The sequence below is a fragment of the Tachypleus tridentatus genome, chromosome 12, assembly GCF_004210375.1.
Source record: "Tachypleus tridentatus isolate NWPU-2018 chromosome 12, ASM421037v1, whole genome shotgun sequence".
In the NCBI taxonomy this organism is placed as follows: Eukaryota; Metazoa; Arthropoda; class Merostomata; order Xiphosura; family Limulidae; genus Tachypleus; species Tachypleus tridentatus.
Window position 1 is genome coordinate 7171149 of NC_134836.1, and position 24667 is coordinate 7195815.

Sequence of the window (24667 nt, forward strand, 5' to 3'; positions counted from 1 at the left end):
CTATGAACTCGAAACAATCAGTTTGAAGCAGTGTGGTACAGAACGGTACCACGTGTTATATCGCTGTGTTTGCTTTTGTTCCGGTATATTATACCATCGTAAACATATTGTGAACCGTGAGGTCTGTCCAAACATTTGTCTGTCTTCAGTTTGAAAAGCTACACACGCAAGCAAAGTTCAACATTCACTTTTGAAATGACGAGTGAATAGTTATGGATAATGTTGATACCAAATTTTATTTCCCAAGGAGAATATTCTACACAAATGTTTTAGGAATAAAGCACACTATCATTCACACTTCAAAATATGACGTCACTTAGAGATATATAGATTTACAGCATGTTATTCTTGAGTGCTTTTTAACATGGCTGAAATGCTCAACAACTATTCTACGCAGTGGGTGGTATAAGTAGCTCAGAGCTTTTGAATCTGGCATTTCAAATTCCACTAAATAATTTAAATTCACAGGTTAATTTAAACTCTTTCCGTCACTGGGGACGGGTACATCTGTTTATAGCCAGAATATAGTAAACATTGGTCACATCTTAAATACTTTGGATGGTGTATTTACTTTTTTGTGGTGTGGTTGCTAAAATATATTTTTATTGTTATTAAACTCAATCAAAAAGGGTAAAGTGGTCTTTTACTAATTACGATACTATCTATACACCACACTATATTGACTACATTAGGATATTTCAAATTATTTTTACCCCCCCAAAATGTTTGTATTTAAAATGTTAACATTGTATTTCCTGTTATGATTTACTCTGTTTAATATAGTTTATATTAAAATGTTGCCATATCCCTGATTTCACGTATTTGAAAAATTTCCACAACACAAGTTCAATAACCAATAACAAAGTGGACAGAGTGTTTCCGATTAACAGAAACATATATGCCCCAAACAGATCATCCACCTGCAGAGGGCGTATTGCTGTTTCTTGGTTGTTGCCAGAGGTATTTCTACGTAAGGTTTCCTTGACATCTCTTTTCCATTTTTTTGCACCAGTCCAGCTTGTACGATACACCTTATTCTGAGTAAGCAATGAAAAAAGGTGTAAGCTGACGTATAGCATAAGGGAAGAAATCACTGATAAAAATTTTAAATTTTCTAAGTTTCGTGTGTTTTATATATATATTAAACATTTATAAAACATTTACCGTTATCAATCACTGAAAATATTTGTTTCCGTAAATTTAAATATTTTACTGTGATGTATAGAAGAGTCAGGTTATCGAGGATAGATACGTAATTAAAGTTTAACTAATTAAGCTGCCCCCTCGCTAGTACAGCGGTATGTCTCCGAATTACAACGCTAAAATCAGGGGTTCGATTCCTCTCGGGGGGGCTGAGCAGATAGCCCGATGTGGCTTTGTTATAAGAAAAACACACACACAACTAATCAAGTTGGACCAACTCACTAAGATTGAATTTGTTGACACAGTACAATTGGAACTTTGAGGAGGCCAAAGCTTCTCCAGTACAAATAAGGTTCTTTTATGTAGAAATATATCTACAAAAAACAGAAGGTTTAATGGAATACTGATTTCCTTTTCTTTGTGAATATTAAGATTATATCAGTCAAGCACATACAATCAGTTTTTTTTAAGACTTCATGATGTTCAGTAAGGTATATCCTAATATGTACGTTTAATTACTTTTCATATTGTATACCCTTTATTGCACCTGGATTTCTGTTATTTTAGTGTTATTAAAACTCGCTTAGCTTTGGAAAGTGGCAGCAAACAACAGGAAGAAACTTATGAATCAGAGAACATTGGAAAACTTGGAGAATGAAACAATTGAAATAAAAACACAGAAATAAAAATGAATCTGAGAAGCTAAATCTAAACTATTTGATTTTTAAAACGGTTAAACTGAATTTAGTTCCGGAAATGGCAACAGAAAAATAAATTTAAAAATTGGCGCATTGGGGTAGATATAGAAGTAATTAAGATAATAGAGATGCTTGACTGGTGCATTGAGACCGCTGTGAATCATGAGGAAAATTTACTATCCTGCAGTGGAGCGTGAGCATTTTATACTCACAAAAAATATGTTTACCTTTTAAAATTTGAAATACGACAGCTTAGATTGAGCAAACTTTATCTATCAAAAAACTCAATTGACTTTCAGCTGCAGTTAACAATTATATGATTTTTTCGTGTGTATAACACAGCCATCGTACGTGAAATTCAAACAATTTTCTAAGTATTATAAATCATGCACAAAAAATGGACAGTTCTAGCACAGATGCTAAATTTAACCCATTCAACAGTTCACTGCTATCTGCAATAGCTTAGAAATGTATCAAACCTTGGAAAATTGGTCCCCCATGGTTTGACAGAAACCAACCTTAAAGCAAAAGTAGACATTTGCACTTCTCTGCACTCTCGTGAACGTAACTCACCTTTTGTGGACATGTTAGTGACTAAAGATAAAAAAATGTTAAGTGCTGCAGACTAGGCTCAGTACAGGTAAACTGGCTAAAGCATAGCCCAAAATGGACCTCCACCCTAGGAAAGTTTTGTTAAGCGTTTGGTTGGATATTGTTAGTGTGATCCACTTTAAATTGCTGCCACTCAACGTAACGATTACATCAGACTTCTATTGTCAACAATTAGAGTGCTTGAAAGTTGCACTGAAAGAAAAGAGGCCTGCTTTGATCAATCGTAAAGGTGTTGTGTTACACCAGGATAATGCACGGCCCCACACAGCAAGGATCACATCTGTAAAGATTGAAGAGCTAGATTGGGAAAAACTTTCACATCCTCCTTATTCTCCAGACCTTGCCTCATTTGATTATCATCTATTCCAAAGCTTTCAGAACTATCTGGATGGAAAAGAGCCTGGAACACATGAAGATGTCAAAAGTACCTTCTCTACAATCTTTTCCTCCAAACTCCACAAATTTTACAGAAGTGGCATTCAGAAGCTTGTGAATTGTTGGCAGGAAGTAATTAATAATAATATAACATACATTATTGATTAAATAACAGTAAAAGAGTTTGAAATTCTTTCTTTTTTTTTAATCTAAAATCGGACATTACTTAAAGGATGACCTGATACAGTTGTAGGTTTTGACACTTCTAGAAAAGGCAAAATGTCCTTCACTACTTAAAAGAATAGTACAAGTAGTAATAACAGCCCCTGGTAAAGATTTTTATAATGAAATTAAATAATTTCTATCTATTTATCTATCTGATATTTTTAGCCATTATATTTGTGTTTGTTTTTTTTCGTATTGATTTTAAAAGGGTTCATTGTGTGTCTAGGTTGTCTTTATAATGGTGTGTAACATACTGGTTCGGATCTGTAAATTATGTTAAACTAGAAAACCTTGTAAGACATGTTATTTTACAATATATTCTCTTAGTAGATACAACAACAACAAATTTTAGGTGTTATAATTCAATAATTTAAATAATATAATATAAATGTAGATATATGTTTTAAGCATCACATGTACATATTCGTAATGTTAATGGGAAATCTTTAAAGGTTTATAAAATTGGATCTCATCAAAGATTTTTGCGGATTTTCTACGCTGTATTCAGAACGATACGATTAACATTTGTGGTAAGTTCCTTTTTGTTATAAATTAATTTTGATTCATGACATCCATTGAGTGGTCTGTAAGTAAAACCTCCTTGACAGTAAAGACATCATCAAATGCATAAATAGGCAGAAATTAAGCTAAAAAGATAACCAGTAAAACAATATCGGGAAATGGTTTATGTGGTTCTTACCAAAAGTCGACCTTCAAGAAATGATCCCTTAAAAACACCACAGTTAAACCTTCCCTGTGACACCTCTCTTTCCAAAGCATATATCGTATCAATCAGTTTATATTTCGTCAATATAGTCATATGTGATTTCAAAGTGCCACCATAGGAAGCAACAAATACTATTTCAAATAGCCACCAAATGACCAAAAGTATTCTTACGCTACAAAACTTGAATGAAGGTATCCTTCCACCTGTAAAAAGTAAAATAAGTGAAATAGAGCAAGTATCAAAACGGAGAAGACACTACGTGTTCTATTATCATTAATTTTAATAAAGTGCTTAAGAATTCTTTAATTCAAATACTAAAATATAACACATTTGTTTAACGTTAAAAATTAAGGGGAAAATGGCAGCGCACGTGTGGTATACGACATTACCATATGTTCTGTATATCATGTATTTTTCTACCATGTTTAGTAATGTACGAGGGCTGTTCAAAAAATACGCGGACTGTTTGAATTGCGCGGCTCCAGTTGGTTCCAGGGGAATCCGCTTGGTGTCGCTAGGTTCGCACAGATCAACTGATTACGACGCCATTTCCCGATTGCAGATATCTTCATTTGTGTATTAGCTACGCGATTTTAAGTGAAGTGCGATCTTTTCGTTTGGCGGATTTCAGAATGAATGACCTGAAGGAGCAACGACTTGCTGTGAAATTTTGTGTTAAGCTTGGAAAATCTGCGACTGAAACTTTTGCTATGCTTAACATGGCTTACGGTGATATTGCTATGAAGCGTACGGCATGTTTCAAGTAGCATGAACGTTTTAAGGATGGTCGACAGTCCATTGAAGATGATGAGCGTCCTGGACGTCCTTCCATGTCAACTGACAACCCACACGTCGACAAAATCAACACCCTGGTGCGGGCAAATCGACGTCTGACTGTCAGAGAGCTTGCTGAAGAGTGTGGGATATCAGTTGGATCTTGTTACAAGATTTTGATCGAAAAATTGAAGATGCACCGCGTTGCTGCGAAATTCAGCCCTCAGAACTCGTGAGTTTTTGGCCAAACACTCGATGACTGTTCTTCCCCACCCCCCTACTCACCTGACCTTGCTCCTTAGGATTTTTTCTTGTTCCCCAAACTCAAAAGACCCTTGAAAGGAAGAAGATTTGAGACGATCCCCGAGATTAAGGCAAATGCAACGAAGGAGCTGGAGGACATTACAAAAGAAGCGTACTAGGACTGTTTCAACAAGTGGAAACACCGTTGGATAAGTGTGTGTGTTGGGGAGGAAAGTACTTTGAAAGGGTCCCAGACCTGTAACTTCTAAATAAAGTACATTTTGTTTTATGACGTCAGTCCGCGTATTTTTTGAACAGGCCTCGTATAATATTTAGTGCAGTCGAGACGCAACAATTGGTCCATTTAGGTTTCTGGGTTCTATCATGACCTTGTCTCTCTCTGACATATCAAATCTCTCCTACCTTTTTACCTACAAAATTTCAGTTGTGTCCTTCAATTGAAAATATCGGAATGCTATGAAAGAATGTTTAGTCACAAAGTAACGCGACTATGAGAGACAATAAATTGAGCTTTCACGTTGGTACAAGACCTCGTTTATTGGTAGGTTCTAGTTGTAACTGATTAGGTTAAAATTCTACTCGAGAGAAGAAATTCTTAATATCTACCCTTTGATCCAGTAGAGGAGATCGTTCATTTGTCTACATGTTTGTTATTGTTGTCGTATCTCTAATGAAGAACTGCTCTCACTGTTTTTAAAACATGCTCAACCTGTATTTCTCACACAACTTAAAGAAGTCGGTCGATTTTCCAGAGTCAGGTAACCCAATACGTAATAATACCAAACACATAAGCAGTAAGACTTTTAGAAATGTTTAGATTTTAGAGCCATAATCATGAATAGTTTTATTACGTTTAACCTATAATTGTGTATACTTCCTTTGTTTTCTTAAACTCAAGGTACTTAAAAAAATTATTCACACCTTGAGAAACCAAAAATCCCCACAGATACCATAATGTAGAGGTTGCATCTCCAGATTCCATTAGTACCGACTGTTAAACAAATCGTCACTAAGCTTAGTGACAGAGCAACACACAGCCAAACCTAATAATAAAATGAAATATAAAACTATTTGCAAATTATGTAAGATTATAACAGCAATAAATTATGAGTCCTTTAACGTTACTTTTTGGACTTACGTCCTTCTCTTGTTAGCTAACACTGATTAAACAAGAGTATATTAGATTGTCCAGAAATAAAGGACGGAATTCTTACGATGACATTTAGAAGCTGAACATTGAGTAACTTATCGTTGGTGTTGTTGGTTACAAGGTATCGTAATGGTCTGCACTATACTCAGAGTGAGTTTCACAACCCCTAAATGAGTTCCGCATGAGCTGACTGAAGATCAACAAAATTGACGTTATGAGACCTGTCAAGGATGACGCTCTAGAAATTGGACGACTAGAGAATCGAGGTTATGCTTTGTCCATCTTATTCTCCAGACCTTTACCATACATATTTTCAATTTTACAAGTACTTTGGCAACTTTAGAAGAAGTTTTCAGGGAGTTCATTGACCATAGAAACCCTGATTTCTACAGCAAAGGCATGGCCAGAAGACACTCGACTTCTAATCCAAGGGTCGCGGTTTCGAATCCTCATCACACCAAACATGCTTTCAGCTGTGGGGGCGTTATAATGTTACGGTCAATCCCACTATTTGTTGGTAAAGGAGTAACCCAAGAGTTGGCGATGTGTGATGATGACTAGCTGCCTTCTCTCTAGTCTTACACTGTAAAATTAGGGACGGCTAGCGCAGATAGCCCTCGAGTAGCTTTGCGCAAATTTCAAAACAAACCAAATGGTTGTTATTGTTTTTTTTTCTGTAGTGATAATGGTAGGCCTTAACAAGCCATAACATGTATGTTTTTTTTTGTAGTTTATGCACAAAATTAGTAACAGATTTACTATTATGTATTTATTTTAATATCGATATTTATTTCTGTTAAATATGTATTTAGAAACACGTATAAATTATATTGCTAAATGTGTATTGCGAAAGTCACGTCTGTTTATTAAATTTGTAGAAAATTATCGAGTGTAAGAATCAACAATATACTATATGATTGCCAGTGTACAATGCAGTGTAATGTACGATGATTGCCAGTATTGTTGTTTTAGCTGAAGTTTTTAAAATCTCTCCTCTATAGCTAATAAAAGGTAAGCGACGCAACGCGAACATACAGTATATATTGTTGGTTTGTTACAGTTGATATACTATGAACCTCAGAAGTTATAAATGTGATTAGCGCTCATTAATCGGGAAACTACAAATATTTAACCAGTAACATTTATGGATTTTAAACATTACAAACTGTTTAACTTCAGCGGATTACCATCGAACGTTAGTATTTTTACGAAGACCTTATATAAGTTCAACTGCAAAAAACTCGTACGTGATCAGCGAAGATCAGCTAGCACTCCTAGAGTGAATTGTACCTATATCAACTCAAAATTAATTCGCTCTTCGTAAACCGTCGATAGGATATCAAGGAAGTCCCAGATTAGATAGAAGACTCAATATTCTTTGTATGTTTGTATATAAATTATTTTGTAATAACAGTTATTATAAATTGTATTATCGTTTGCATATTAAAATTAAGAAATAAAACTGTGTGTATTAATCTTGGTAACAAATATAATAAATTTAACATATATCGACATTCAATCAACCTTTAATTCGAAATTACAGTTTAAATCAGTTTTAGGTTATTTCAAACTGTAATATGTAACATAATATATTAGAGACTGGTACAAGATAAATTATAACACGTAAGAAATTACACAATAATCTATCACCAGGAGTATCAAAACCACGTTTTTTTGCGTTGTATGTTCTCATACATGCCGCTGTGCCATTGGGGTTCACAATTGTATAACACTGGGCTGGTATGATGAAGGAACGCTGAGAAAATCAAGCTTTAATAACGGTTGAGAAGTAATTCAGGATTGTTCACAACTTTGTTACTGTTGGTGTATATTTACTGATAAGGTTGACATATAAGAAATAAGTAAACGTATTTTTCTGTATGTCCTTCGTAATTAGGATCAGCGAAAGTGATATGTGGAAGTAACTGAAGAAAGGTAGGTTAGTCTAAAAGATATAGGAATTCTGCTTGTGACAATCCGCGTTTATAGTTGTTACGTAGGTATATTATATTTGTACACTGAAATACAAGTGGAGTGACTGTACCAAACCTGAAACAGGTTAAATCACACTAATACGTTTCTTATCACTTGCAGGATAATTTGATGTTTATTATGCTGCGTTTTATCATTTAGTTTCTGGGCAAATATAAAGTTGGTTAAAGTTATTTAATAATAATAAACACGTCTCAGTTGTCTTAAATCTACTCAAAAGAAAAAAATGCTGTTTTTTTTTCCTTTCTTGGGGGGAGAGGTTTTTAAATCTTAATTTCTACGGCTGTCCAGTGACAAATTAAGTAAAGGAAACATAGTCGGGAAGTGGGGGTTGAGGAGAGAACACTGCTGATGTGACTTGTCTAGTGATTCTTCAGATAAACTATGTATAACAAGAAACTGCATCACTTGTACTCATACTGAGTTAAAGAGTAAGTGGAATACTTCAGTAAGTTTATCATTTCTGATTGGGTCAAAAATTATATTAGGCTAAATACTGAAACCTCTGATAACCCTATCTTTATAGACGCAAACCTGTTATTTAATAGGTAACTTTACTACCAGGAATGTTTTAAGCAGGTTTAACTTGCTGGTAAAGAAACGAAGAGTTCTAAACATATAACGGTAGAAATAAATCTGCCAAACTAAAATGTCTTTTAAAATATTTTTGGAAGAACAAATAATGCTACATACACATGTTAAGAGTGGGAAATAATTAAACCTTTTATCTACGGGTAGATTTTCCAATACCAAGAGGGCCGGCATGGCCCGGTGGTTAGGGCGCTTGACTCACAATCTGAGGGTCTCGGGCTCGAATTTCCCCTCACATCAAATATGGAGGCATTGTAATGTGGCGGTCATTTCCTCTATACGATGGTAAAAGAGTAGTTCAAGAGTGAGCGGTGGATGGTGATGACCAGCTGCCTTCCCTCTAGTCTTACACTGCTGAATTAGGGACAGCTAGCACGGGTAGTCCTCGTGCAGCTTTGGGCGAAATTCAAAAAACACAAAAACAATATTAGGGTGTCCCTCGCTGGCTCAGCGGCATGTCTACAGATTTATAACACTAAAAACCGGGTTTCTATACTTGTGCTGGACACAGCAGAGATAGTCCATAGGGTAGTTTTACGTTTAACGACAAGCAAATAAGCAGCACTAAATACATATTTATACAAATACTGGAAGGTCAAAGGTCTGAGTCACAATATCCTAATGAACACGTTCTGCACAGTTATTTGATGGGGTGTATAAGTTTAAAGGTCAATGCTGTTATTTGATTAAATTAATCTCCCAGTTGGTCGGTTCTGCTATCTAGATGTTCTTCTCATGATCAGTATCTCAAAAATACAGATTGTTATATACGAATCTTTGAGTCATTAACATGGACATTTAAATAGCTCACGTGTTACCAGGATTTCATCTTGTCATATTTTCATAAATATTTAGTTTGTTTTTGTGTAATTTTGTTTTATTTTATAAGTTGTGTTGAATTTCATTCATTGAGATGACTAACCGTAAATTATTGGTTGTTGGAATAACTCTCCTGTTGACTGTTGAAGCTTCATACTAAACGATTGTGGGCTCATTTTTGTGGTAGATGTTAAAAGTAAGTCTCACTGTAACTTATTATTGCCTTACAGAAACGTTCAAAACATTATCCCACGACAATTTCTTTGCTTTGAAGGGGAATATTAATCGCAATTTCAAGTTTACATATTAAACTTTATGATGATAAACAGGTCCTTTTAAATGATATTAAAAAATATCGTATCCTGTAGCTAAAATTGACCAGTCTTACGATAATTGCAGACAGATGGATTAGTGTGTATTTAAATTGAATTTTATTTATTTTTAGAGATTATAAATGTCTACAAGGAATTACTTATTACCTACAAGGTGAATGGTTTGACAATAGCTAAGGGTTGATGATTTCCTGAAGGTGCTCTAGTGATAGAGGTCACTGAATCGAACGAATATGGAATGGTAAAATCAATTGCCTGTTTTCTTTCTTCTGTAATTGTGATCTGTTCAGCTGAAAGGTCTGCTTCCTGAAAAAAAACAAAAACACAACAGAAACCTTTAACAACATTTATTGTGATGGATGTTTCTTGTTACAAAGTCAAATATATCGATCCTGCAAAATTTAGACTAGAGTTTAAAAAAAACACACACTTCAACAGCTCTCTCTTTACTGTAAAGTTTGTTTTTGAATTTCCGGCAAAGCTACACAAAAGCTATCTGTGCGAGCTGTCCTTAATTTACTCATGTAACACTAGAGGGGAAGCAGCTAGTCCCCTCAAACATCAAACAGGACTTAAAATTCTGTTACATTTGAAATAATTAGGCATAAAACTTTGTGAAACCGAGAAAAGATCTGAAAATCACTTAATCTTAGTTGGTTACTAACTCAGAGAAAGGTTTTGTTGTAAGCTATTAGAACGTTTTTTGTTAAAGTAAGCCAGGAAAACATGAGCCTGGTGTTGATTTTTGACGATAACTAAAATAACACTCGCATGCATTTTGCAATTAATAGGCTAGAAAGATTTTGTTAGTCAAAAAGCGAGAAAGAGTGTGTGGAGCGGCGTGTTTTGTAGCCATGAAAACGTTGGCTGTGACGCAGCTCCAATTCCAGGTTTTCTTCCATTGTAGAAATTCTTCTCAATTACGCTCCCAAAAAAACTTCCGCCCTGTGCAAATGCAAGTTCTGCTCTCTCAGGCCCTGTGAGAAAGACATTAGAGAAGTTAAGAAAAGTGTAAATTTTAGGCTTTCCAGGTCTTTATTATTATTTATATTTATACTGGAAAGTAATCATATAATCATGATCGGGACAAAGAGAAATTATTACTTCAGAACATCCTTCGTTATTTTAAATCTAACGAATTTCAAATTTCAAACATAAAACCTGCTACAGAAGAATTGTTGGAAACTTGTGAGTTCAATCTCACTCAACACGTCACAAGTCTATACGTCAACAAACGTCAGAAGAATAACGTATGACATCATTCAGACAAACTGGGATATATTCAAGACTAAACGAAACAGTCCACAAGTTATGTTTCTTCACTGTTGCACCACAAACATCATTGAAGTTATTTTACCAGTTATAAAATTCTTAAAAACCTCTGAAAAAGGAAACACTGAACTTCAACACATAAACTTACGCTTAAAATTCATAAATACATCTCCGAAATTCCATATTTCAAATAATTAGATGTATCCACTCAAGACAATCCTATTAAAACATTAACAGGAAATCAACACCGTCCTTACTGTTAAATAATAAAAGGATGTCAAGAAAGAAACAATAGTTAACTTTAGATCAAACCCAGTAACTTCCATGTTGGCCCGGCATGGCCAAGCGTGTTAAGGCGCGCGACTCGTAATCCGAGGGTCGCGGGTTCGCGCCCGCGTCGCGCTAAACATGCTCGCTCTCCCAGCCGTGGAGGCGTTATAATGTGACGGTCAATCCCACTTTTCGTTGGTAAAAGAGTAGCCCAAGTAGCGGGTGGTGATGACCAGCTGCATTTCCTCTAGTCTTACACTGCTAAATTAGGGACGGCTAGCACAGATAGCCCTCGAGTGGCTTTGTGCGAAATTCCAAAAAAACAAACAAATTCACGAAACAGTTACATATTAACAACTGTTAAAACTGAAACGCCTGAACAGTCGAGTTTCTTGTCCTTCAAATATTACATCAGTTTCTAAGTAATTAATACTTAATATCTCGTTTAGTGGACTCTAAGTAGTGTTATAGACAAATACCGATCTCCAACATATACTAATTTTCACTTCCTAAACTTTACCATTTGATTTTGGAAGTCCGACGTCATTGAGACTTGAAACATATATACTGTATGCATATGGAGCGCTTCCTATTACACAGTCGAATATACCTATCTACTTAACAGCCACTGTTCCGAGAAACAGATAATATTATAAAGTAAAATTTATATATTTGTGTGCATAATAACTTGTATCTAACAGTATTTGAGGTTATTCTTTAGTAGATACATAGTATAATTTACAAAACGATCTCCAAAAGTATATCGCCTTGATTTTATTTAACGTTCTGGGTTGTAGTACGTTAAAGTACCCAAAAGCCTACCACCGGGGAAATGCATAACATTATAAAGTAAAAAAAAACAATTTGTATGTAACACGACTTCAGAGTTTTCTTTATAAGAATCATAGTGTAAATTAGAAAACGTTAGGTAGTTTATACATACTGAAACTCAGAACGCTAAACAAAACCAACATGGTATTATGTAGGTGGTCGTTCTGAGTTTAGTTATCGTAGATATCAAAAACAGAATTTAAGCATTATAACCTTGACTTAAGTCGGAGTGACTTAGGGGTGTCTCCTTATACAGACGAAGCATTTTATTATAAAATATGTATGTTGTTAGACTTAATTATTACAGTAACGAATAAAAATATCCTAATCATTTTGATTTCTTGACTTAAGAATAATTTCATGTTGTAATCGCTTAACAATTTTAGAAAATGTATTGTTAATATTAAGACCCTTTGAACGCGACTGTCTCCAACACACTACATTAGAAAATAACGTACGAAAAGCGATACATCATAGTTTTTAAATCAATTTTAAACATGCAATTTTCTACAAGCTTTAAATAAAAATGCTTTACCTAAAATTTAGCGTTCTAGCGAGTGTACTTAAAAGCTCAAATTCTACTCCAAGCACTGGTCTGAAAGTTCCGTTAGGGCCGTCTTCTAGCACAAAATGTGGAAAGTACTAAAAACACACATGAAATAATAAATCAAACTATGTTCAAAATTCCTTCACGGTAGTAATCATGAGTAATAATTTAATGATATTTGTTTTATATTGCTTGTTTAAGTAATAATTAAACACAATGTTATGGTTGCTTAAGTCTTTACTACATTTAATTATAAATGTTATACCAATACATTTGTACTTTTATGTTGTATTCATATGTATCTATCTGTTAACTTGTAGTAAACCAAACTTATGGATTAACTTAATTAGTATGCTATTTAAAACAGTTCTTTTTTATTGCAGTCTTGTAGGCATTACAGACTCAACGATTTTCTGGTGGATCCGCAGTAAGACTATCTACTTTCAGCATTAAAATCTGTTATTATAGTTCCCTTGGCTGATATAGTTCAAGTAACCCGCTGTATAGCTTTGTGCTAAATAACAACAACATAGATTACTCTTCCTCGGACGATAAATTAGTGCTTAAGGTAAATTATTTTAGTGGTAAGAACTATACTCAGTAGTACCTATACTAATAACAGACGTTACCAAAACATCTTCTTTAATCCACAATACCTACACTAATAACAGGCATTACCAAAACGCCATCTTCCGTCAATAATACCTACACTAATAACAGACGTTACCAAAACGTCTTCTTTAATCCACAATACATACACTAATAACAGGCATTACAAAACGCCATCTTCAGTCAATAATACTTACACTAATAACAGACGCTACTGAAACGTCTTCTTTAAAATCCAGATAGTCTTGGTTTTGTAAAAATGGAGACATCTTAGGACTGATACCATGACGTGGTGTCCATTTTCCTGTTAGTTGCATTCCAGTACAATGGTAGTTTTCCTTAGGGACTCCATAAATATTGTATTTTATCTGTAAATGACTAAATGCATTAGTTTTAATTGAGCAATAACACTCCATCCATACTACAATTTAAGTATTCAAAAGATAAGAACTTTTCATTCTGTACAAAACTATTATCTAAACATAAAAGGCTTTATATATATATTGTTATGCACATAAGCTTAAAACGTTCGGACATGTAAAACTGAGCAGCGTGTTTGTTTGTAAATATAAAGTTACACAATGGGCTCTCTGCGCTTTACTCATTACGGTATCGAGCTCTGATATTTAGTGTTATAAGTTCCTTAAACTTACATCTGTTGGAAGGGAGGTTTTGTGGCTGTTTAAAAACCATCGGATGTGCAAATAATAAAATACAAGTCAGAAATGATAAAGAACTTCTTAATTTTGTGTTAAAACTTCAAATTAAACTTTTATCTTAGTACTTTGTGATAAGCACAGAACTCCATAAGTTCACCAGCTTTTAAGAACTGGAAATGTGCTATGGAAATGAAACAATATGCCACAGGAATAACTAAATGTACGATAAAAAGTTGTGACGCAGGATACGCTACAGTGATATTAAAATTCAGTTAGAGATGACACATAGTATGACATTGACTAACCTTAAACGTAAAAGCTACGTAGATGACATGAAATACATTACAGAGTAATATCAAATGTAACTGCTAGAAAAGTGACGCGTGACATGTCACAGAGTGATAATAAAAAACACAACAGCTAAAGATGGGACACATGTTAGATAGGTGATACGTAATATCCCCATAGAGTGATACTAAACATAATGTCCAAAGAGTACTACAGTGTGGTATAGGAAATGCCATAGATTAATAAGAAAAAAATGATAGCTAGAGTATTGAGACATAATATGGCACACTGATATACGATATGTCGCAAAATAATAATAATAACACTGGGGAACACTCATTTTGTTGCATTTAAAAAAAGACCTTTCTACAGTCAATTTGAGTGTGTTGATTTCAAATCTGAAGTCGGTTTTTGTCTGCAAGCTACAGATTTTATGCAATTTGACATTTTTATTTATTTTTTAATTTTTCGTTATTATAGGAAATTATAGGAATAGCTTATCAATTTGTTTGTGTATTTTATTCAGGTAGGAATTTGCGTTTGTAACTTTTGCGTTTGTACACTTCATCTGAACAATCTCGTTTAATGCTCCAGCAGTAGTCAGCCATCATACTTTTGTCCCAGCGCCCTTGGTAGCGTTCTTCCATGACCTTTAGGTCTTGGTGGAATCGTTCTCCTTGTTCGTCACTCACAACCCCCCAGGTTGTCAGGGAACTTATCAAGGTGGCTGTTCAAAAAATGAAGCTTGATGCTCATGTTGCACCCGAGATCACGAAAAGCGAGGAGCATTTTGTTTACAAGTTCACTGTAGTTCTCCGCCTTATTGTTTCCAAGGAAGTTCTGAACGACTGCCACAAAGGATAACCATGCTGCCTTTTCTAAAGCGGTCATCTTAGCAACAAACTGATCATCACGAATTAGGGTTCGAATCTGTGGGCCATCAAACACGCTTGCTTTGATCTTCTCAAATGATAACCCTGGTAAAGCTGTGATGATGTGTTGGGAACATTCACCTTCGGTTTCCAGTGCCTTGACAAATTGCTTCATCAAACCTAATTTGATGTGAAGAGGAGGAAAGATGATCTTATCTCTGCTTACAATTGGGTCTTGTATGATATTTGGCATGCCTGCTTCAAGGGTGTCACGAATAGGCCAGTTCTTCTGGACCCAATGTCTGTCTCGTGCTCGGCTGTCCCACATACAGAGGAAACATGGTGAAACCTTTCTGTTGTCCAAGAAGAAAGTTGACCATCTTTAAGTCTACACAAATGATCCAATTGTGCTCATGATATTTTAATAAGTCCATGACCATTCTCATATCATCATAGTCTTCCCGCAAATGCACTGAGTGACCGACAGGTACTGCTCCATAAACATTCCCATTATGTAAAAGAACACACTTTAGACTGCGTTTTGAACTGTCTAAAAAGAGTCTCCATTCAGCAGGACTATAGTAAGTTACACCCAGTTCTTTGAGAAGCCCTTGGATGTCATGGCAGTAAACAAACTGTCTGTCTTCTGAAAAAAAGGTCACAAAAAGCTGGTCACGCTTTCTGAAATATGATACTTTAACAGAGTGATCAACAAGATTTCTGCCTTGTAATTTTGATGCCAAAAGCTCTGCTGCTTTCTTTGAAAGACCTAAATCCCGCACTAAATCATTCAGTTCAGCCTGGGGAAGAGGCTTGGGGACGGGGAAAGGTTCAGTGTCTGAAGAACAGTTCTCCGATTGTGTACACATTTCTGACAATTCACTGTCACAACTGTCTTGTTCGCTTGTATCATGTCCAATGTCTTTATCGTCCAATGTCTTTAAGCCTTTGAAAACTGGAACAGAAACTTCTTCAGAGTGCGGAGCAGGCCGAATAGCTGAGGGAATGTTCGGATACGTAATCTTATGTCGGTTTTTCTTCCCAACACCCGTTGTGTTTACCATGCAGAAATAACAGTCAGTTACATGGTTGGGGGGTTCGCGCCAAATCATTGGAACACCAAAAGGCAGACCATTGCGTTTTCCTTTGGTCCAGTCTCGAAGCATTTCCTCACAATTGTGGCACACAACATGAGGAGCCCATTGCTTGTCTTGATCACCAAGATGAACTTCAAAATATGCCTTGTAGGCACGCTTGACGAACGAGGATATGTTACGTCTCTGACGATTGAGTGTGTAGCATCCACATATGTAGCAGAAGGCATCAGGCTTGTTTCTGCAATGATATCTATTTTTGGAAGCCATGTTTGATCTAAAACAAAAGAAGAATGATCAAAATATTAGAAGCTATCTATATATATGGACGTAAAAATGCTTATACATGGTTTACGCAAGTTCACATTTGTACAATTTCATTAACCTCAAATTGCATACAAACTAGAGCTTGTAGAGAAAAACTAATTTCAGATTTGAAATCAGCGCCTAAAACTCCTTCAGAATCAGTTAAAATATCCAATGCAACTCAAAGTTACTGAAAAAGTGTTCCCCAGTGAATCACATTAGCTAGAGATGTGACACATGATTCTTCGCAGAATAATAATAAACATAATATACAAAAATGTGGTGCACGATCTGAAGTTTTTGTCTTATTTTCAATTTTCCTTACGTTCTTTTTTTCTCTGTTTTTTTTTAAACTTTTCATTCTTCACTAGTACGCACCACTAGTGACACAGACGTATGTCTGTGGACTTAGAACACTGGAAACCAGGTTTCGATAATCGTGGTGGGCTGATCACAGATAGCCCATTGTGTAGCTGTGTGAATAACAACAAAACAGATATAAAGTTTCCATTCATATGATATTAGTTTAAGATAAATTTTAATAGTGTTGTAACACTGTTCTATGGTCTAACAGTATTTCTGTAATGAACAAGAAAAATCAATTCCTCCGGAGATTTTCATACCCAAAAGGTATGTATTGACTAGTTGTTTTTCTTTTGCTGAAAGAATGGTTGGTGTATATAGCCTACGAGTAGTTTCGCACAAAATTTACAAGAAACCAAATCAAATTGACTAAGTATCGAATAAACATTTTAAAACTAAAAAAAATATGTTCACATAGTTTCTTAATGAAATAGGACACAAATGGTTTAAGATAAATACGTAACAGTTCATGTACTATTGTTCTCAGTTGTTTTTATCTCACCATAGTGAACTTATGTTTTAATAAGAATATGTACTATTGATGATTATAATCTGTTATCAAGCAGAAAAACTGTTAACTTGAAATGCAATGAAAAGTATGTAATCCAATAATATAATTAGGTTTCATTGTTATTTATATAATCTATGTATTTCTTCAATACTTTTCACCTTTGTTGCCAGGCTGAAACTAGTTAAACGCTACCTGTCATATCATCTTTGCCGTCAACATCTTGTAGAGTCGTTTCACTTATAATTTCTTTTAAGCCCTTAATTCTTGTATTTTTGATTCAAGTAGACAAATTTGGTAACTTATGTTATATGTGACCCTGAAATAACCATAATTCGTTATCTAATCCACCATATAAATATTCAAGTACGTTTAATACTCATTTGACGAACCTTAACTACTGTTTTTCTATAGACACAATTCCAACCATTTTTCATTCTAAGTAACTTTAGTGTGGATATTATAGTAACTTGTGATTGAAAGTAGAGAAGAATATATCAACTCCATTACATCTGCTATATCCACTGTTATCGAGGACTTCTGTACAATACCAGTACTCCACAGTTTGACTGGTACACGACAGATCTAGTAGTTGTTGAAATACTGTTGTCATGTTGTCTGAGCAATAACTGTTTCAGAGTGAATCGTGATATTTACCAATTTTATCCAGTTTGTTAACCATTAACACAAAGGTACTGATTTATCAATATAACACTATTCATTTAAATAAATATTGATCTTCTCTCATACAAGTCACTTATATGTAAATATACTATGACATATTCATCACAAGTAAGTATTGCTTCTATTCCAGTGACTTTGCCATGCACAAAAAGTCACTTAGGAAGCGGATGTGGAACGGTCTCAGGAATGTGTTTAGTTTTCAACACAACTACGAGCCGTTCAAAGAGGAGATGATAAGAGGTATAAAAGATCCTCTGGACGAGGAAGAGTCCTCCTGGTGTCACGACTCGTAAGTTTTAGGTTTTTATGATTTAAATAGGATACCGTATTTTCATACTACATATACGCAACGTAATGTATTGCGTTACAAAAACCAAGTTTTAATACATAAATTCTCACCGTGTAAAAGTGGGTAAGCCATGGTCTGACTGGATACCGATATTTTCAATTGATGGGTATTCTATGCTCACAAAGGCTAAATGGCAAGTCAGAATCACTTAACATTCCTAATTCTAAACAACTGACTAACCACTCATTGCCATACGAAACTTTAGCCATTTCTTACAGCCCAATAATGGGACTGACTGTCATTACTATAACGCGAGCAAACCGAAATACTGATTGTATTTAGCTGTATTGTGGCTCGTATTTTAGATACAGAGAAACGCAATTCTGCACTCTGAATATCGGCCACTGTCCAAGTAGAATATAATAAGTATAAAATAATGTTAGCTTTTAATCTCAGTACGGATCTGTTTGATGAAAGAGTGATTTTTAGATGTGAAAAATGCAACAGTTTTTAACATGACTTTTGGGTAATCGACGATTTCTAACTTAGAATACATTTTATAGTAAGCATTAAATTGTATTGAGTTTGTATATCATACAGCTTCGTCGGACTTCTTTTAACAACCATGTCGTGGTTTTTTTTTGTTTCTTACTATCATTCGCGTGGCATGACATTAATTAGATGTCTTAACACTTTAATCCATGCTTGTATAAAAGAAAAACAACAATCTGTGCTTTAACAACATTTATTTTCTCCAAACCATACTCTAGTCACAACAACCCTGAACAGGGCGAAATGTGTGGTCGTGTGATTGAAATTCAAGCGGATGAAAAACGTGTAATGGAGGAAGTACAACCAACGAAGAAACCATTCGGATTCTTCATTGCTCAGGGGAGGTTGAAGAACAGGAAAGGTAAGCAGCCTCTTGTGTGTATCAGAACAGCGGTTACTTTATTATTGTTATTACAGTAAAAGATGACCTGCAGAGATCACCTGTTTTAACCATTTCGACCACTTTATAGTAGAATGATGTCTCTCTATAACTTAGTTACTAGACACTGAAATGTTGTCATTGCAATTTGTTCTGCGTGACGTTAGTAAATCGAGCACATGCCATGAATCACGAGAATAATTATACAATCTGTAGGATACAACACAGCATGACGTATGAACTTGAAAGGCGAGAAATAAACATATTTATTACTATTCATTTTGTTTTTACCTGCTCTTGATACAAGTCACGTCAGAGGTCCCTTCTCCAAACATCTAGATTATTAATGTATTTCGTAAGTGCAAGTTTAAACAAAGATGAAAGGACTATGTGCTCAATATATTATTTTCAGGTTAATTAATTATAGGGGAAACAAAATTATCATGGCATAAGCCGGCAGAAAATAAGGTGAGGAGTAATTTAAAATTACAATTACAACAATTTTGAACTTATGATGATGATATGCAGATTAAAGATTGATATGATGTAGTTATTAAAGTCAGGATTTACCAAGTGTAGAAATTGCTGTTATTGTATTTTGAATTTAATTATTTAGTCTAGCAGGTTTTGCATCGTAACTGAAACAATTTTATCTTAGCGTTTTTAAATTTCACTTCAATAGTTTTGAGCCGACTTGGCTCGGTGGTTAACGCACTCGACTCGTAATCCCAGGGTCGCGAGTGGGGGCATTATAACTGACAGTCAATCCCACTATTCGTTGGTAAAAGAGTAGCTCAAGAGTTGGCTGTGGGTGGTGATAACTAGCTGCCCTACCTCTTGTCTCACACTGCTAAATTAGAGTCAGCTAGCGTAGATAGCCCTCGTGTAGCTTTGCGCGAATTTCCAAAACAAACAAACAAACTATTAGTTTTACACATTGCGCTGAAAAAGGTTTGGAAAATAAAGTTTATAAAATAGTTAGGGTGACCATAGTGCAGATAGTCCTTTGATATGATTAAACGCGCACACACACAGATTTACACAGAAGTGTCATGACAGATTGATTAATTTATGTTTTAGCACATTCTTCACTCAAAGTCACCCATGGAATAACTGCGCATAGCAGTTGTAGGTTTTAAACTGATGAACAAGATGGAAGTTAATTACTGAATAAGACCATTATCCTTTTCAGCCTGCTACAGTTCCACACTCTACCCACTTAACAGTTTCAACAAGGAAAAACATAGAATTTATTCAATATGACCTAATATGTTGTCTCCCACCTGTAGTTAATAACCAAGAACAAATTTCTAATTTGAGGGATAAGTTAGGCAATAAATATGCGAATTGAACACAGTCAATAAGGACCCATTTGCTCAGGGTACTTTGTATTACCAACAGTTACATAACAAAGCCTGGAAAAATTGCGTAATAACGCCTTCATAGTTGTAAGTCGCTGTTCCGCGTGTCTTTCATTTATTTCTTGTTACTTTAAGGATTGTTTATGTTGTGAAAAGAGAAGAAGAAGAAAACAAGCCGCAATGCGTTGTTATTTTTTGTGCCAAAAATAGTTAAACAATATTTAATATAAGTGTTATAATTAATTTGTTATAAACACTGAACTGCCAGTTTGGGAAATACTTACCTATAGAAAATGATAAATAGTTATAAGAAAAAATCAGTTTCACCATCCGTAACTGTCGGATCATCAACGAGAAGAAGATAATTTAATGGAAGAAGGATTTCAATTGGTTAACGAAATCTAAATCTTCAAGCATTTTGTTTCCTTATATGGTCAATATTTTTAAAGATATTTTGTATTCGTATCTAACCTCACTATAATCATTGAACAAAGCAAATTAGCTATTCATAGATGAGTTTTAGTTTAGTGACAGACGTACTAACATGTAGGAATTACTACAAAGTGTATATTGTATATATATTGTTTTAATAGTTCCAGGAATGTTCGTGACCCTGATGAGAGATTATGAAACATTGATTTCGCTCACTGGGTTACTTGATCCTGGTGATGTAATCATAGAATTAAGTGGCGCCAGTGTCAGAGTGGAGAACTCCAGAGAGATCAATAACAAAATAATAAAGACTAAGAACATATGTTTGACAGCCATGTGTATATCGGATCAAAAATACAACTGAATATATAATCATGTGAAAAAGTTACGACACCCTATGAAAGCCTGTGAATATTTGTAACATTTTTGGATATATAGATATTTAATCTCAATTTTAACAATACTGAAAGATTATAGGAATATAACTAAACAATTAAAACTGAAGAAAAGACTTTTCAAGATCTTCTGTAAATGTAATGCTACAAAAATGCACATAAGAACCGAGGAAAAAGTTAGGACACCATTCCCCCTAATAGCTAGTATTACCCCCCTTTGGCTAAAATAACTGCAGTAAGACGCTTCTTGTAGCCATCTACCAGTCTCTGACATCGGTCTGAAGAAAGTTTGCCTAACTCCTCAATGTAGAATTCTGTCAGCTGTGAGATGTTTGAGGGGTTTCTTGCATGTACAGCACGTTTCAAGTCACCCCACAGCATCTCAGTGGGATTAAGATCTGGACTTTGACTCAGCCATTCCAGGACTCTTCATTTCTTAGTTTTCAGCCAGTCCTTAGTAGATTTACTGGTACGTTTTGGATCATTGTCGTGTTGCAGGGTCCAGTTCCTCTTCAGTTTTAATTTTCTTACACATGGTCTCACATGATCCTCAAGCACCCTCTGATACACAGTAGAATTCATGGTGGACTCTGTTATTGTAAGCTGTTCAGGTCCTGCTGCAGCAAAACAGCCCCAAACCATGACATTTCCACCTCCATGCTTTACAGTTGGCATGAGGTTCTTTTCCTGGAATGCTGTATTTGGTTTACGCCAAACATGTCCTCTGTTCTGGTGTCCAAATAATTCAATTTTGGACTCATCTGTCCAAAGAACATTGTTCCAGAAGTCCTGGTCTTTGACTACATTCTCTCTAGCAAACTTTACTCTGGCCTTGATGTTTCCTTAGAGAGCAAAGGTTTTTTCCTTGCACACCTCCTATGCAAGTTACACTTGTGCAGTCTCTTTCTGATTGTAGAGGCATGCACTTTCACATCAACAGTAGCCAAAGCCTGCTGTAGGTCCCGTGACCTACAGGGTTTTTTTGGAGACCTCTTTTAGCATCATGCGGTCTGCTCTCGGGGTGAACTTGCTTGGACGACCAGGCCTGGGCATGTTGACATTGTTTTGAAAACCCTCCACTTCTTGACTATTTTCCTGACAGTGGAATGGCTAATTTCAAACTCTTTTTAAATCAGAGACTGGTAGATGGCTACAAGAAGGGGGTAACACTAGCTATTAGGGGGTAGGGTGTCCTAACATTTTCCTCAGTTTGAATATGCATTTTTGTAGCATGACATTTACAGAAGATCTTGAAAGGTCTTTTCTTCAGTTTTAATTGTTTAGCTATATTCCTATAATCTCTCAGTATTGCTAAAATTGAGATTAAATATCTATACATCCAAAAATGTTACAAATATACACAGGCTTTCATAGGGTGTCCTAACTTTTTCACATGACTGTATGCAAAATTACTTCAAATGACATTTTCATCAAAATTGTAATTATCTGTGTACTTATTTATGTTACGTTTCATGTTTAATATTGTAAAATAATAAATTAAGAAAAGTATAAATTCTATTTCTTATTGCATTAAATCTATTGCAAAAAATTTGTATTGGATTTTATTAATAAAAAGATGAAATAACACCAACAGAATTCACGACAGACTTGCTGCAGAGAAATCAATCTGGATAGAGATATAACAAAGTCGGGCTCGTAAATATTTGATCAATATAAATATAATTAATAAAATCAGTTTAAATTAGTAATTTACCAGTCAATTAACTTTCCTTACAATTCAATTAAACCATTCTGTAAAAGGATTATACTGTAGAATAATTAAAACGAAATCTTAGATATTAAATTAACTCAATAATGATTTTCGGTAACATGATTACAATGAAATAATCAGGACATATTTCTTTTTAACAATCTCTTAATTTTCTCACAACATAGATTTTGCAATATGACATGTACACAATGACACGTCTAGTAACATAACATTTTCGGAAAGTATTAGTCAATCTCGGTTGTGTCATCGTCTACACTAAATTATAATAATTTAAAAAGAATTACAACCAGTTGTTATCATTCATATACTTATCAAACGTTTTGTTTAAACTCTCATTTACTTCTTCTACAACGTCTGAAGATAACCCATCCCAAAGGCCAACCAACCTCTTAATTAATTGAAACTGCTTTAGCTCAATATGACTCCTACCCTTCTATAAGTTATACCTGTGTCCATTAGTTCTTCTATTTTCATTGGTAAATATAGAAAAAACTATTATGTATCAGCACAATAACAACCTTACTTTCAACCTCAAACAGTTTCATCAGATCAATACAACTCTTGTTTCATGTAGAGAAAACAGTTTGATAAATTTCAGCATCTCCTCGTATGACAAAACAACATTTTCTTTTCTTTTAATGTACCTTTTAAAAATCATTACTGTTAATTTTTAAATCTACAGAACTTCTTTTCTCATATATCCTTTTTGATATTTTGATTTATTGTTTTACCAACTTTTTGATCTTATGAATCTGGTGTCATACTAGCCAATTTATATTTCTTAAATTTATGATGATTTTAGTAAATCTTATCTCTTAAACTCTGTGTGAGTCAACCTGTTTATTGTTTCCTAGTAGCTACACTTTTCATTCTATAAGGAATATGTTTACCTTGAATATTGAAGAATTTATCTTTAAAAACTTTAAACATCTGATCAGTGTCGCCAAATAACTCAGATGACCAATTCAGAACAGATTATTCTTGTACCATCCTTTCAATTTTTATTCTAAATTATGACCCAAATATCGCTGTTATTTACCTCTATTTACAACAAAACATTGCATCTAATGGATCACTTATTATATCCATCCAGATGTTCCACAATTTCCATAATCATTTCTGTATTTGAATATAAGAATAAATTTAACATAACATTAATAGATTCATTGACTAATTGCTTAAGAAGCTCAACAGTTTACAAAATAATTTCTCCTTCATGGTTTGACTTTAATATTACCCAATATATATATCACATTATGATTTCATTAAGAGCTGAAATCTTAATCTGATTGTAAAGATTCTCACTAATTTCATCAGTACTATTGTGGTTTTTAAGAAATTCCCACTAAAAGGCCATTCCTTTTATATCCACTAATAACGATCCAAATGGATTCTATCTCCAAACTAATATCCTTAATGTGACCAGAATGTAGCCCGTAATTTACATATAAACCCATTCTTCTCTTCTCTCTTTAACATTCTATTCACTTTAAATAGCCAAAAACTCTCTTTTTAGAAAGAT

At 34.6% G+C, this 24667-nt stretch overlaps 1 protein-coding gene and 1 long non-coding RNA gene across 2 annotated transcripts; both read right to left on the bottom strand.

Moving 5' to 3' along the window:
• Positions 1-299: 299 nt before the first annotated feature.
• LOC143233185 (uncharacterized) lies at positions 300-3976 on the bottom strand. Its single transcript, XM_076469150.1, has 2 exons — positions 3754-3976; positions 300-1037 (listed from the first exon to the last, which is right to left on the bottom strand). The coding sequence occupies exons 1-2, from the start codon at positions 3871-3873 to the stop codon at positions 759-761; spliced, it is 399 nt and encodes a 132-aa protein (XP_076325265.1). The 5' UTR covers positions 3874-3976; the 3' UTR covers positions 300-758.
• Positions 3977-12609: 8633 nt separating this feature from the next.
• LOC143233550 (uncharacterized) lies at positions 12610-14080 on the bottom strand. Its single transcript, XR_013018208.1, has 3 exons — positions 13885-14080; positions 13429-13599; positions 12610-12717 (listed from the first exon to the last, which is right to left on the bottom strand). It is a non-coding gene; the product is annotated as an uncharacterized LOC143233550 (long non-coding RNA).
• Positions 14081-24667: the final 10587 nt, after the last annotated feature.